We start from the raw sequence: 15,919 nt of genomic DNA on the forward strand, positions 1-15,919 counted from the left end.
TGATGTAAGTTTGCCCAGCTTGCCAGGTCACATAACTGAGCTGAACAGAGTTAGGATCCAGGGTAGGTTCCCCCCTCGTTCCTGCCCAGTAGCGTAGTGGCAAATTTAGAAGTTCAGAGTCCCTTCGTAATAGTCACAGCCATGCCCCTTCACAGCAATGCCCCCTTATAAGATTATAGAATAATCTGGCCAGGCTTGAATACTGCTTTCTGTTTCTCTAGCACTGTCACAGATTGATTGTCCTTATTTCACTGTCAGAGATATTGCTTGAACTACTGAATTCAATGTCTACACTTTTATATCCTGCTGCTACCAAACTGCTTCATGATGTAGATGGGATGCTACCATCAGGTTTAACTGTCTCTTCTTTTGCAGTTACAGAATTCTCATTCTTCACAGCTTGGCTTTCTGAAGTAGGAACTAATAGGAACTCCAATCAGTGGAAAACAACAAGTAAGCAAGTTAGAAGACTCTTCTCAGTGGCTAACACACTCCCCTTTCATGCTGAGTGGCTTGTAGGATGCTGGAGACATAGAGATCCTGCCTGGACCTGGCTGCCAAAGAAAGTAAGAGGCCTAAGACCCCCTGAGTCTCTGAACAACTATATCCCTGTACCCATCCCTGGCACTCCCCCTAAGTACCCATTTTTCAAGACTTACACCCTCATAAAGTATGCTGGTTTAAGTTCAGCTGGCTGAGCTGGGATGTGCAAGTTAAGCCAGGGTTTAGGTCCGAACCTTCACACGGACAACCTGATGCTTACCATGGGAAGTCAGCTATGTCCTGTTGGTCCTCTTTGTGGAGATACAGCTGTTGAAGGCACAAAATGTCAAAATGTGACCAAGTATTCTCAGTGTGTATTCTTGCCTGTTCATTTTTTTTCCAAATTTTGCAGCTTCATGCTCTCCTTAGTGTCTGGTACTTTTTAAAGACATCCTCCTGACATTGTCAAGAATATTGCCTGTGGAGTTCAGAAGAACTCTGTTGTTACTTTCCTAAACACAGGGGGGGGGAAAGTATATGAAGCTTTTAACTTATTTTTTAAAAATCCTCCACTGATATGTATTAATCAAAAAAACAATAATCCAGAGTTCTTCAGCATTTTGCAGGCCTCTTTTCCTGCAAACCCCATGGTGCAGAAAAGTACAGAAACAACAGAATAAAAGGAGCCTTTGCGCGGGTCCTGAGACAACTCAGGAGGGTTTATTGACATTGTACAGGATTCTTCTTGTGTTCCCATTTGCTTCCACTGACTGTATATTTGTAAATTTTTAATAAAATGTTCACAACACTTCTCCAAATGGCAAGATGTTCCAAGGTCACATTGCTTACTTGGGTTTGGTTTTCTTTGAACGGCTGTGGAGGCTTCCGATGTTTTGTAATATTACCTTTCGTATATAAATATACTAATTTATTATTTATTTTAAAAAATTATATGCTGCTTGAATGTTAAGCCCTCTAAGCGGTGCACAATGTGACATAAAGATTGCATGTAGGTTGAAGCCAAAGTCCACAGAGTCAGCACCCAAAGATTCTTTCAGGGCCCAAAAGCTCAGCTCTCTCTCTCTCTCTCATTTTCTATCCATCCAAATTATAGCCTGACTTCCTTTGCATCCTTCACAAAGATCTGAACTACCTCATTTTTACTTGAAAGAAGAAGGTTCCTAGATATATTCAGAGTTAAATTGCTCCAAAGCAGTCTATTTTAAATTTCTTTGTTGGCATTGTCCTTTTAACATTATTATTTTTACTTTAAAGAGTACAGTTCCTTTTGTGGAGTGGTCACTTGTGATCCAAACCACGGAGTGGGTGGAAGGAATGCCAGCCTAAAAAGCATGCTTGCTTAGCCTTTGTTTTTCATAGGAAACAGACAGGGTAGACAGAATTGTAGTATGTCAACTAATTTATATCTCATTCCTTATGGTGTGTGACAGTGATCTTGTTATGGGATTCAAGATGGAGATGGCCAATGGAAGTACCATCCAGAAATTCATTTTGCTGGGATTTCATGTTCAACAGTAGACACAATTCTTCCTCCTTGGCTTTTTCACCATTCTCTACATGCTCACTTTGGCTGAGAACATCACTATCATCGCAATGGTGTCCCTAGATAACCACTTGACCCAGCTTCCCATGTACATCCTGCTGAGCAATTTCTCCTGGATGGAGATGTGCTATGTGACCACCACTGTGCCCTGTATGATCTCTGACCTGATTTCCACTTACAGAATCATTTCCTTCCAGGCATGTTTCCTCCAGTTCTACTTCTTGTTTGCTCTCGGCTGCATGGAATGCTTCTTCCTCTCAGCCATGGCCTTGGATCGGTACTTGGCCATCTGCCACCCTCTGTGCTCCACACCACTTATGACCCAACATTCCTGCTATGCCTCGGTAGGGGCATGTTGGGTTGTTGGCTTTCTGTGGTTTCTTACCCCAGTGATTTTGATCTCCAAGTTGTCCTTTTGTGGACCAAACATTATTGATCATTTTTTGTGTGATCTTGTGCCAGTTCTGTCCCTGGCCTACCCCCTACTCAGAAATGTTCCCCTTATCTGCCAAATATTCATGCGTGGTGTTTTTTTCAGGCAATGCATCTTTTGTTGTGCTATCATATGGTTTTATCATTCTCAATCTGATACACACTACAAACCAAAGCAGTCATAGCAAGGCCTTCTCCACCATATCTTTCCATATAACAGTGGTGACACTTTTCTATGGCACACTCGTAGGGATGTACTTAATTCCAGGTGGAAAAAGTTGCTCAGTGGCCACCAAGGCAGTCATGCTGTTCTACATGGCCCTCACAACTTTTCTTAACCTCCTGATCTACTATCTGAGAAATGATCAGTGAAAGAGGCCCTGGGCAGGTTGCTAAAGAGAAAGGAAACATTTCTGAGGAGAAAATGACAGTATAATGTGGGAGGAGTCAAGAAAACATTATTGACCACTTTTTGTGTGATGCTGGGACAATTCTGTCCCTGCCCTGCCCTGCCCTTCACTCAGAAATGCTCCTCTTATCTGCCAAATATATGTGCAGGTTCTGTTTTCAAGCAACATATTCTTTGTTGTGCTATCATATGGTTTTGTCATTCTCAATCTGAGAAAAAGTTGAAACCAAGGCAATCATAGGAAGGTCTTCTCCACCATATCTTTCCACATAATGGTGGTGACACTTCATTATGGCAGTGAAATGATAAGGGATTTTGGGGTTCTTTGGACTGGGGGTCCTTGAAGAAATTTGAAGACACAGGCTTGAAGCAAAAAGGGGTTTAAAATGTTTGTCTTAGGATAAGGTACTTTTGGAAATGTGTGCATTGAGATAAAATATATATTTAAATAAAGTTTTCAGATAAAACATATATTTAAATACTGATTTTTCTGAGGATTTAGAAAGAACAAATCTGGAAACAGAAAAAAATGGACTTATGAATGAGTTTATGTGAAACTGGCATAGGCCAGATATCTGCATCCAGAGTGTACCACTTCCAGATAGTTATAACAGCTTCCATAGCAAGGCTACAGCATGTCATGGAAGGCTTAAAAGGCACACCTGCCAGGAAGATAAACAAGAACTTTATTATCTCTCTTAAACAAAAGCAGAGCAGTAATAGGAGATTCCTGACTTCACCCAGACACAACTGCCACCTAGTGACTTACCTGGATAATGGCACTATCCACAGACACACCCTGCACTGCAATGTATTTATTATAACAATCAGTACCTGTGTGGACTGAAATTCTATTCTTCACAGGAGATGTGTGTAGGACTGGGCAACCACTGTTATCTGGAGAATAAGACATTCTTCTACCACATCTTCAAGCAAACCCAAAAGCTATAAGTTCATAGGAATCTGTCTTACATCGAGTTGAACCACTGATCCATCCACTTTAGCATTGTCATCACAATGGACAGAGGCCCTCTAGGGTTTCATATAGGGGTCTATTCCAGGCCTACTGTAGCTGCTGCTGGAGATGGACCCTGGGACCTTTTATATGCAAAGCATTTGGTTTACCACTGAGCTATGGCCCTTCCCCTGACCCCCCCCCGAAAACTCCTCTTTCATATTATTTATGATTTATTAAATGCTTATCCCACCATTCTGCGAAAGAGCTCCAAATGGTCCCTCCCTGCCAATTTTGTCCAGACTGTATCTCTGTGACATAACTTTAACTGAGAGATAGTGACTGGCCCAAGGTCAACCAGGGAAATTCATGATTGAATGAGAATAAGAATAGATATGTATTAACATAAAATAAAATATAAATATAAAATAAAATATAAAAATATAAAATAGAGGAGAGCATTGATATAGTGGGCATAATGGAGACCTGGTGGAATGGAGAAAACCAGTGGGATACAGTTATCCCTGGATATAAACTATATCGGAAGGACAGGGAAGGACGTATTGGTGGTGGAGTCGCTCTATACGTGAAAGAAGGCATTGAATCCAGCAAGCTCGAAACCCCAAAAGAGGCAGACTCCTCCACAGAATCATTGTGGGAAGTGATACCATGCCCCAGGAGGGATTTAATACTGGGAACGATCTATCGTCCCCCTGATCAAAATGCTCAGGGAGACCTTGAGATGAGATATAAGATTGAGGAAGCATCCAAACTAGGAAATGTGGTAGTAATGGGTGACTTCAACTACCTGGACATAGACTGGCCGCATATGTGTTCCAGTCATGACAAAGAAGCAAAGTTTCTAGATATTCTAAATGACTATTCCCTAGACCAGTTGGTCATGGAACCGACCAGAGGGATGGCAACCCTGGACTTAATCCTCAGTGGGGACTGGGACCTGGTGCAAGATGTAAGTGTTGTTGAACCGATTGGGAGCAGTGACCACAGTGCTATTAAATTAAACATACATGTAAATGGCCAATTGCCAAGAAAATCCAACATGGTCACATTTGACTTCAAAAGAGGAAACTTCACAAAAATGAGGGGATTGGTAAAAAGAAAGCTGAAAAACAAAGTCCAGAGGGTCACATCACTCGAAAATGCTTGGAAGTTGTTTAAAAACACTCTATTAGAAGCTCAACTGGAGTGCATACCGCAGACCAGAAAAGGTACCGCCAGGGCAAAGAAGATGCCAGCATGGTTAACGAGCAAAGTCAAGGAAGCTCTTAGAGGCAAAAAGTCTTCCTTCAAAAAATGGAAGTCTTGTCCAAATGAAGAAAATAAAAAAGAACACAAACTCTGGCAAAAGAAATGCAAGAAGACAATAAGGGATGCTAAAAAAGAATTTGAGGAGCACATTGCTAAGAACATAAAAACCAACAACAAAAAATTCTATAAATACATTCAAAGCAGGAGACCATCTAGGGAGACAATTGGACCCTTGGATGATAAGGGAGTCAAAGGTGTACTAAAGAACGATAAGGAGATTGCAGAGAAGCTAAATGAATTCTTTGCATCTGTCTTCACAGTGGAAGATATAGGGCAGATCCCTGAACCTGAACTAACATTTGCAGGAAGGGATTCTGAGGAACTGAGACAAATAGTGGTAACGAGAGAGGAAGTTCTAAGCTTAATGGACAATATAAAAACTGACAAATCACCGGGCCCGGATGGCATCCACCCGAGAGTTCTCAAAGAACTCAAAGGTGAAATTGCTGATCTGCTAACTAAAATATGTAACTTGTCCCTCGGGTCCTCCTCCATGCCTGAAGACTGGAAAGTGGCAAATGTAACGCCAATCTTCAAAAAGGGATCCAGAGGGGATCCCGGAAATTACAGGCCAGTTAGCTTAACTTCTGTCCCTGGAAAACTGGTAGAAAGTATGATTAAAGCTAGATTAACTAAGCACATAGAAGAACAAGCCTTGCTGAAGCAGAGCCAGCATGGCTTCTGCAAGGGAAAGTCCTGTCTCAGTAACCTATTAGAATTCTTTGAGAGTGTCAACAAGCATATCGATACAGGTGATCCAGTGGACATAGTGTACTTAGACTTTCAAAAAGCGTTTGACAAGGTACCTCACCAAAGACTTCTGAGGAAGCTTAGCAGTCATGGAATAAGAGGAGAGGTCCTCTTGTGGATAAGAAATTGGTTAAGAAGCAGAAAGCAGAGAGTAGGAATAAACGGACAGTTCTCCCAATGGAGGGCTGTAGAAAGTGGAGTCCCTCAAGGATCGGTATTGGGACCTGTACTTTTCAACTTGTTCATTAATGACCTAGAATTAGGAGTGAGCAGTGAAGTGGCCAAGTTTGCTGACGACACTAAATTGTTCAGGGTTGTTAAAACAAAAAGGGATTGCGAAGAGCTCCAAAAAGACCTCTCCAAACTGAGTGAATGGGCGGAAAAATGGCAAATGCAATTCAATATCAACAAGTGTAAAATTATGCATATTGGAGCAAAAAATCTTAATTTCACATATACGCTCATGGGGTCTGAACCGGCGGTCACCGACCAGGAGAGAGACCTCGGGGTTGTAGTGGACAGCACGATGAAAATGTCGACCCAGTGTGCGGCAGCTGTGAAAAAGGCAAATTCCATGCTAGCGATAATTAGGAAAGGTATTGAAAATAAAACAGCCGATATCATAATGCCGTTGTATAAATCTATGGTGCAGGCGTATTTGGAATACTGTGTACAGTTCTGGTCACCTCATCTCAAAAAGGATATTATAGAGTTGGAAAAGGTTCAGAAGAGGGCAACCAGAATGATCAAGGGGATGGAGCGACTCCCTTACGAGGAAAGGTTGCAGCATTTGGGGCTTTTTAGTTTAGAGAAAAGGCGGGTCAGAGGAGACATGATAGAAGTGTATAAAATTATGCATGACATTGAGAAAGTGGATAGAGAAAAGTTCTTCTCCCTCTCTCATAATACTAGAACTCGTGGACATTCAAAGAAGCTGAATGTTGGAAGATTCAGGACAGACAAAAGGAAGTACTTCTTTACTCAGCGCATAGTTAAACTATGGAATTTGCTCCCACAACATGCAGTAATGGCCACCAGCTTGGATGGCTTTAAAAGAAGATTAGACAAATTCATGGAGGACAGGGCTATCAATGGCTACTGGCCGTGATGGCTGTGCTCTGCAACCCTAGTCAGAGGCAGCATGCTTCTGAAAACCAGTTGCCGGAAGCCTCAGGAGGGGAGAGTGTTCTTGCACTCGGGTCCTGCTTGCGGGCTTCCCCCAGGCACCTGGTTGGCCACTGTGAGAACAGGATGCTGGACTAGATGGGCCACTGGCCTGATCCAGCAGGCTCTTCTTATGTTCTTATGTTCTCATGTGCTGCAAATATACGAGAGCATCGGGCCTGACTCTTTCATGCATTTTACATGTATAGTACAGTAATACCTCAATTAACAAATCCTCCAGGAAAGAAGCTCCTTCTTAACAAAGCCTTTTTGGGTGCAGGGGGACGCACACTCTGACATAGTCAGAATGTGGCTCCTTGTCTGCTGGATTGCGACTGCTGCAGGAAGCTCTCACAGGTGTGGCTGCAATGGTAGAAAGGTAGCACAGGCATCTCCATAGTAAACAATGATTTGGGTACCCTGGAAGCACTGTTTACTGCAGATGGACCTGTACAACCTGGCAAGGAGCATGATTCTAGCTGTGCATGTGAGAGCTGCCTGCAGCAGCCACAATCTATCAGTCCTCCTTGCCTGTTGGATTGCAGCTGCTGCAGGCTGCTCTCACACAGGGTGGTGGCTGCCCCTTTTCCGCCTGCTGAAGTGTAGGGGAGGGTGGCAAACAGAGAGAGAGAGAGATGGAGCAAGCACAAGATGATGGTCGCTGTCCCATGGCTGCCTGCTCAAGTGTACAGTGAGGATATCTGTGCTCAAAGATTTAGATTGCTACAGCAAAATGCTACACGATAAAAGAAAAAAAGGCAGGGCAGGTATCCCTGGATGCATTTTGGAAGAAGCCTTCAAGTGGCATGTAGAAGGTTCAAAAAGTTTTTGTTTACTTGTGCAAGGCTTACCTGACCTGGTTGTTTCATTTCAGACATGTGCATTGTCAGTTTTGAATAAAACATATTGAACTGCTCTTCTTTTTTTGTGGTGCAGGAACCTATCCCTATTCTTTACAGGTACTTTGTGAACTGAGGTATTACTGTATCTGTATAGTTTGCATTTAACTTTGCCTACAATAGTGTTGTAATTTTTTTAAAAGAAACATCTGTCAATGAACAAACAACTCAGACATCAACATACACTCAATAAAAGAGATGTTGGGATGCATGCAAAGCTCAATCAGCTCAGAACCACAAAATCAGTGTACAAATCTATTGAAAAGGAATTGCTGCTCCATCCCTAGTAGTCTGTCCCTCATTTGCTCAAGGCCCAGACTGTTTATTTTGCATTTCAAGGTGGTCACCATTTGAAAAAGGCAGCCCTTTGAAAATCACAAACCACTGAGCTTAGAGGAAATGGTTTCCCAACATTCTCTTCCCAATCCATCAGTAACAAAATGGGGTGGGGGTGGGATGAGAGAAATCTCCAGCAGTTTCTTTGGGATGAGGCTCACCCCTATCAGCAGCAACATGGCTCTTTTATTTTCCCAAAGCTGATTTTCTTGAAACCACCATTTGATGGCACCAGCAATAGCAGAAATCATGCAATAGCATCTGGGTTCACCATTTGGGGCATTATAGAAGGTGGGGCAGTGGCTGTCACACACAAACATTGAAAACTGTTTCCAGAATATTTAGCAAAGTGGAACTCTTTTTGAGGGGAAGGCAACATTCACAGAAGTTTTCTGTGGGGAAAAAATGCCTGCTGAGAAAGATTTGCAAAACTGGAATCTTGTCTTCAAATAAATATTGTTTCTGCACTACATGGTACTGTGCCCAAGAGACACATTCCAAAAGTTCATTGCCGTCACTCATTAAAACAGCAGTCACTGCTAAGAGTGGCATTTCAGCTCTTGTCTACACATCTACTTGGAGACTCTTCCTCCTACCAAGACTACAATATGGTCCCTTGTGTTCTTCATGCAATCAACCCTGCAGATGAGCACCAGTTAAATGCACAGAGAAGTACGGTCTGTCCCCACAAACATGTCACAGCACTTTTGGGAAACCTCCTAAAAGACAGATCAAGACTTTGACTCCTGTTGAGGTACAGAAATGGGAGACTTGGGTGGAAACCATGGAGGGGTGGATTTGAAGGGGTGCCAATAAGTGGCTAGATCTTCTTCAATGAAATCTTGATAGACAATTTTAAAATTAGAGCAGGGGAGGTTTGAGTTGGAAAAAGGGATCATGGAATGTCTCCATAACTCTCAGCTGCATCCCAAACTGAAACTAAAATGTGATGAAAATGTTCTCCCCACTTTCATGACTCTATTCATTCCCTGCTAAAGCATTCTTGTGTGTTTTATTTCTGGGGAGTGAGCAAGTTTCAGTGAATTTTTCAAGAAGTACAAAATGTGTGACCCATTGTATTGAGGTTTAGGAGGCAGTCAAACATTTTCTCTTTTGCTTAAAAAAATCCTCAGACACCTCATGAAGTTAAGGAAGGTAAGTGGATACTTTTTCTCACCACCTGAAGATTTCACCAAACTTTGTCATCTCCCAGTCTTTGTGGGAATCCTCATTTCACTAACCCATGAATGGAAACAAACCACTTTAACATAATTAAGTGGAAGACTTTAATGAGACGATTTCCTTCATGCAGATCTTATTAATCAGCTGATTTCCTTCATGCATATCTTATTGCCTTCCTCCCAGCCCCTTGATGTGTGCAAAACTCACACAGGTCTACAGTGAGTATTCGCAACAGAACAATCTTAGACAGGTCTACTCAGAAGTCAGTCCCGGTTAATTCCCTGAAAGTTGTTTCCACAGCCTTGGACTGTGACAGTGCAAACCGACAGACATTTCTGCAGAAGCAATCCTCATGTATTTCAATGGGACGTACTCTCCGGTAAATGTACATAGGACTGCCCCCTTAATGTCTTTGTTAACTGAAGTTGGGGTGTATTCCCTTTCAAGCTGTTTGGGAGTCCCGGCTTGCCAAATGGAGCATTTTCTTGGTCTCTCCTTCAAAGCATCTGGTAACTGAAAGTTCAGAATACTCGGCTGAGTTTTCATCAATGGAGCTAATGACAGGAGGTATTCTGTTTTCCAAAAGTAATAAATTTAGATAGATAGATAGATAGATAGATAGATAGATAGATAGATAGATAGATAGATAGATAGATAGATAGATAGATAGATAGATAGATAGATAGATAGATAGATAGATAGATAGATAGATAGATAGATAGATAGATAGATAGATAATGTGTGTATATATATATAATCATGAGGAGAGAAAGTATTTTAGGACACACTGACAATGTCCATGATGCCATTTGCACTTGGGAAGGTATTGAAACAAAAAAGAAAGAAATATGAACGAAGAAAGAAATGTGATAGCTGAACATTTTGTTTTACTCGCTGGTTTTAGAATGGTTTTGTTTGGCTGTATTTCTGGGTTCAATAGCAGGAAAGGTGAAAGATTTCACAAGGAGAAGTAACAATATTTGCCAGGAGGTTAGCAGACCCAAACTGAAGATTGTAATTGCCCAACATGGTCCAGGATCATGATGCTTACTCACAGTATCTCAGCCTAACCCACCTCACAGGGTTGTTGTGAAAGAAAGGGAAGGACGAGAAGAAGCATGTATGCCAGCTTGAGCTGTATGGAGGAAATGTGGTATAAGAATGTAAACATACATACATACACACATACATACATAAAGACACAGGTAGACTCTCCTCTCTCATCCAAATGATGCTGAAGACATTAGCACCAGCACTAGACATTTCTACAGGCAGGGAAGTTTGAAACATGTAAAACTATAACTAATTCTAGTTTAGACAAAGTATTTCAAGGAAAATATCATCTGCTAAAAGCTTTTTTGTTTAGACAAGCCCACCCTGAAATATAAAGTTGGCATGTATTCTAATCTGCATTTTTTCCTTGTATTGTATATTTTACTTATTGATTTTATTCATATTTTGATTTCTGAACCTTTTTTTTAACTTTTAATGCATGTCTTATATTCTTTGCAAGCCACATACATGTTTTATTTACAATTAAGTGGTACACAAACTCAGTTAAATAGATGTCATATTTGAAGTTGCAAACTCTTTACTGAAAATGGTATATATATATATATATATATATATACATATATATATACATACATATGATTTCAGGGGGAATATATTGTGCCAGGTCTGTTTTAACTTTTCTTTAAAAAAAAATTAGAGTTGTGCAATTTGGCTTGGTGGCATCTCAAGATTCAATATGCCCCTTCTATGATAAGCTTCCGCCGGGCCTTGAGGACCTGGCTCTTCAGGCAGGCTTTTGGGGTTAGTTAGGTTTCGTTTTTGTTTTTTTTACTGTTATGGTTTTAAATTTTAATGTTTTAATGTTTTGTTTTTATCTTGTACGTCGCCCAGAGTGGCTGGACAACCAGCCAGATGGGCGACTAATAAATTTAATAAATAATAATAATAATAAATAATGTATTGGGGTGGGGTGAGGGATTTCAGGTGGCTTAGAGACATATGCACAGCAATTATTATTTTTATTTATTTAATGAAAATCCACCCTTCCTTCTAAAGGAGCCCAAGGCAGCCAACACATTAATAAAACAGTTTAACAAGAAAAGAAAAACATTCTAAAAGTTCTAAATATTCTAGATCACAGTTACAGTTCAAAACATTCTAAAAACACAATTACAATGAAAAACATTCTTTCATCCAGTGATCTCGGTTGACAGGAACAGCTATTAAATGACAGGTGCACCTTGCAGGGGAGGGCATTTCACAAAATGGAGAGTCACCACTGAAAAGACCCTGTCATGGGACAATGCCAGCTAGGCAGCCCCCAGTCGCAGAACCACCAACAAGGCCTCGTCTGACAGTCATAGGGTCTGAGGTGTTGGATACAGAGGAAGGTGCTCTTTTAGGTACTGGGGTCCCAAGCCATTTTGGGCTTTGTCTGATAATATTAATACCTTGAATTTGGTCTGGTAACTCACTGGCAACCAGTGCAGCACCTCAAGTCCGGTGACACATCGTCCTATTGGGTTGTCCCACTTAGTAGCCTAGCAGTTGCATTCCGCACAAGCTGCAGCCTCTGAACAATCTTCAAGGGCAGCTCCACATATAGTTCATTGCAATAGTCCAGATAGGAAGTTACTAACGCATGGGCAACTGATATTATTAATTTTCCTGGACATTTTCTATTTATGGCATTTATGCATTTCTAAACAGTATAATAGTTAACCAGAAAAATAGTTGCATCTGAGGAATGATCCCTTATGATGCAAAACATGGTAGGGTGTGGCAGGACAGCTCCACTGAGTTCCTTAAAAGGCATGCCTGCTTAGCCTTTGTATTTTGTGGGAAACAGATGGGATAGATAGAATTGTGGTATGTCGTGAAATTTGTATCTCAGTCCTTATGTGACAGTGATTCTGGTGTTATGTGATTCCAGATGGAGATGGCCAATGGGAGCACCGTCCAGGAATTCATTCTGCTGGGATTTGGCATTGAGCTGCAGGTGCGAGTCTTGCTCCTCAGCTTCTTCGCCATTCTCTACATACTCACTTTGGCTGAGAACATCACCATTATCATGCTGGTGTTCCTAGATGCTCAGCTGGCCCAGCTTCCCATGTACATCCTGCTGAGCAATTTCTCCTGGATGGAGATGTGCTATGTGTCTGCCACTGTGCCCCATATGCTCTTTAACCTAGTTTCCCCTCCTGGGCTCATCTCCTTCCATGGCTGCTTCTTCCAGTTCTACTTCTTCTTCTCCCTTGGCGGCACTGAATTCTTGTTCCTCTCAACCATGGCCTTAGACCGGTATCTGGCCATCTGCCACCCTTTGCGCTACCCACAACTTATGTCTCGGCATTTCTGCTATGCCCTGGTAGGTGCATGTTGGATTGTTGGCTTCCTGTGGTTTTCTATCCCAGTGACTTTGATCTCCAAGTTATCTTTCTGTGGATCAAACATTATTGACCATTTTTTGTGTGATCCTGTGCCAATTCTGTCCTTGGCCTGCCCTCCACTCGGAAATGTTCCCGTTGTCTGCCAAATATTCATGCATGTGTTGTTTTCAGGCAATGTATGCTTAGTTGTGCTATCATATGGCTTTGTCGTTCTCAATCTGATAAACACTACAAGCCAAGGGAGTCGTAGGAAAGCCTTCTCCACCATATCTTGCCATATAATGGTGGTGACACTTTTCTATGGCACAGTTGCAGGGATGTATTTAATTCCAGGTGGAGAAAATCATTCAGAGATCAATAAGATAGTAAGCATCTTCTATACTGCTATTACACCCTTTCTCAACCCCCTGATCTACTGTCTGAGGAATGATCAGGTGAAAGCGGCCCTAGGCAAACTGCTAAAGAGAAAAGAAACATTTCTGAGGAGAAAGGAGGCAATTTCATAAGGAGTGGAGTCAACAAAAGAAATGCAAAGCCATCAACAATCTGGAGCGATAACATTAAAATGTTCAGAGCTGACTAAGAGCAGCACATCTCCTTCTCTCTCTGCTCCAAATCTCAGCCAGGGGGAGACTCAGCAAGGAACTTGTTGGCTGCCTAGCGATCAATGCAGCTCTCCAAAGAAGTTCATTGTCCCCTTTGAGAATCGGAATACAAGGACTGAAACTGGAGGTGTGCAGTGCTGAGCTAAATAACAAGCCAAAGGAAAATGATTTAGGGTGTTTTTCCATCTCCCTGAATCAAAGCATGATATTAGTAAAATATACTGCATCGGATCATGGCCCCCACAAAACATGCTGCCACTATATCACTCTGTTTCTGCCCTTTTCTGTTCTCTACATCTATAATTCCTATACGTCTATGTTTCTCTAGGTCCACGGCTTTTGCAAGAAGTGACCCTTTCCAAACTGCTGCCTGCAAAGAAGAGCTTTGGTTTTGTTTTTATTTTTATTAAAATACAGTAGCAGATGGTTTTTTTTAAAAAAAAGTTAAGAGCTTGATTTATGTGTTTTTTTTAAAAAAAGCAAACACTTCATATCCCTGCTCTAACAATAAGCACAAAAAATAATAATTCAGAGCTCTTCAAGACTCTGCAGGCAACATTCTAGTAGCCTCACATCCTAGATAGACTTACAGAGGCTTCTAAAATTTATTGGACCACAAAAATAAGCACTGGAAGCTGCAACATCCGTGTACAAACATGAATGCACACCACTCAACCACCTCAGGAATATTTTAAGGTAAGAAAGAGCAAGAAGGAAACACCCTGTCCTTCCCTCAAAAACATGACACTATCATTGATTTTAGAGCTTTATCTGGTCTACTAATTGCCTGATCCTTTTTACTTTCCCCACCAAAGCCCCTGGACCTATTTGTCTGCAATTTGGCAGGGTAGTAGGTAGGTATGTATGAATGTATGTATTTTACTCAGTGTCAGCAACATTCATACTGATTCCCCACAAAACACTGGGGTAGGTTAAGTGATTAGCCACCCAATGCCTTAGCAGAGAAAACAACTGCAACTATCCTGTTGTTGTTGCAAATATAACAGAGAGAAGGAAATATAATCAGCTGATATTAACAATAAGAATATCCCATCCACCCTGACTTAAATATAGTGAGTCCATATTTCCAACTAGGCATCCAAATGACATTGACTATGATAAAGTATCCTTCTGAAATTTGGTAGACCTCATGCCCCCTCCTCCAAGGGATGATTGTGACTGCAAATTGCATTCTACTCTGTGACAAAATGAAAAGTTATAGACTTTTCTTTGCTTTTTTTTTTAAACAGGCTTAATGGTGCCCTTCACAACTTCCCTTGTAGGCACCTGCCTAAATATGGCAGCCTTAATCCACTCTGGAATAGCTTGTGTGACTGAAAATTTTGTGCACGTTGGCCAAAGAGGGATAAAGTTATTGCCATGTTGGTGAATGGGGAACACAGAACTTCATTTTATACAGAGCAACTCAGAACCTATATTACAGCTCAAAATGGAGATCTCCTAGAGTAACTCAGAAACAGATCTTAAATTTTATAAATACACAGATATACAAGTTGAATATTGGAGTCAGCACACACTCCTGCCTGAAACACATGAAGCTCTATGAATAGTTTCCATTACAATTAAAAATGTCCTCTCTGTAATAAATTGGATTGGCTGATGTTGTTAAAATATTCCAGTCTCAGTTGTGTGATTTGTTTTTTGTTCCATGAAATGAAATATACACAACAGAAATAATTAGGTTCAGACCCTAAATGGTATTTATTTTATATATGTAATGACATCCAAAACATATGTTATGTGTTGTATATGATTACAGAAGGGCCCCGCTTTCCGGAGCTTCGCTTCTTGGCGCTTCACTAATGAATTGTGTCCATGTTCCATGTGTTCGGCGCTTGTTCCGTTTTTGCAGCAATTTGTGATTTTGCGGTATGACGCAAAGAGCTTGGAAAAGAGAGATGCTGAGTGCACAACTTGATGGCGCCCGACGCCCTGAGCGCATCATCAGAGCACGGAAACATTCCTTTTTTAAACTACAGTTGGGCTGATGGGAGTTGTAGTTCAAAAAAGAAACGTTTCCAAGCTCTGACGATGCGCTTAGCAGCTGAGTCGGAGAAGGGCGTCCGGTGCCATTTTATTGTCAAGGGAGGCAGCAGAGGGCGAGCGACCACGTGAGTGAACAGGCAGGGGGGAGAGTGAGCGGGCAAGAGGGGATGAGCAAGGGAGGTGGCGGAGGGCAAGCAAGCAGGTGCGGGTGGGCGGGCAGCTCCCTCCCTGCAATCCACGGCAGGGAGCCTGCCACAGAAGGGGAGCACTACTCCCCCACCATAATGAGGGTGAATGAGAGAGCAAGCAGGGGGGGAGGGTGATGCACAGAAAAGCAGAGCATTGGTCAGCTGTTGCGAGGGCAGCTTCAGGGGCCAAGCGCCGTCAGCTGGAGCTTCCC

At 41.8% G+C, this 15,919-nt stretch overlaps 1 protein-coding gene across 1 annotated transcript; it reads left to right on the plus strand.

The window, feature by feature from the left end:
- Positions 1–12,456: 12,456 nt before the first annotated feature.
- LOC133367404 (olfactory receptor 11G2-like) lies at positions 12,457–13,413 on the plus strand. The gene has a single exon (XM_061591506.1). It carries the CDS (start codon positions 12,457–12,459, stop codon positions 13,411–13,413), a length of 957 nt encoding a protein of 318 aa, XP_061447490.1.
- Positions 13,414–15,919: the final 2,506 nt, after the last annotated feature.

Source organism: Rhineura floridana, chromosome 11, assembly GCF_030035675.1.
Source record: "Rhineura floridana isolate rRhiFlo1 chromosome 11, rRhiFlo1.hap2, whole genome shotgun sequence".
NCBI lineage: Eukaryota > Metazoa > Chordata > Lepidosauria > Squamata > Rhineuridae > Rhineura > Rhineura floridana.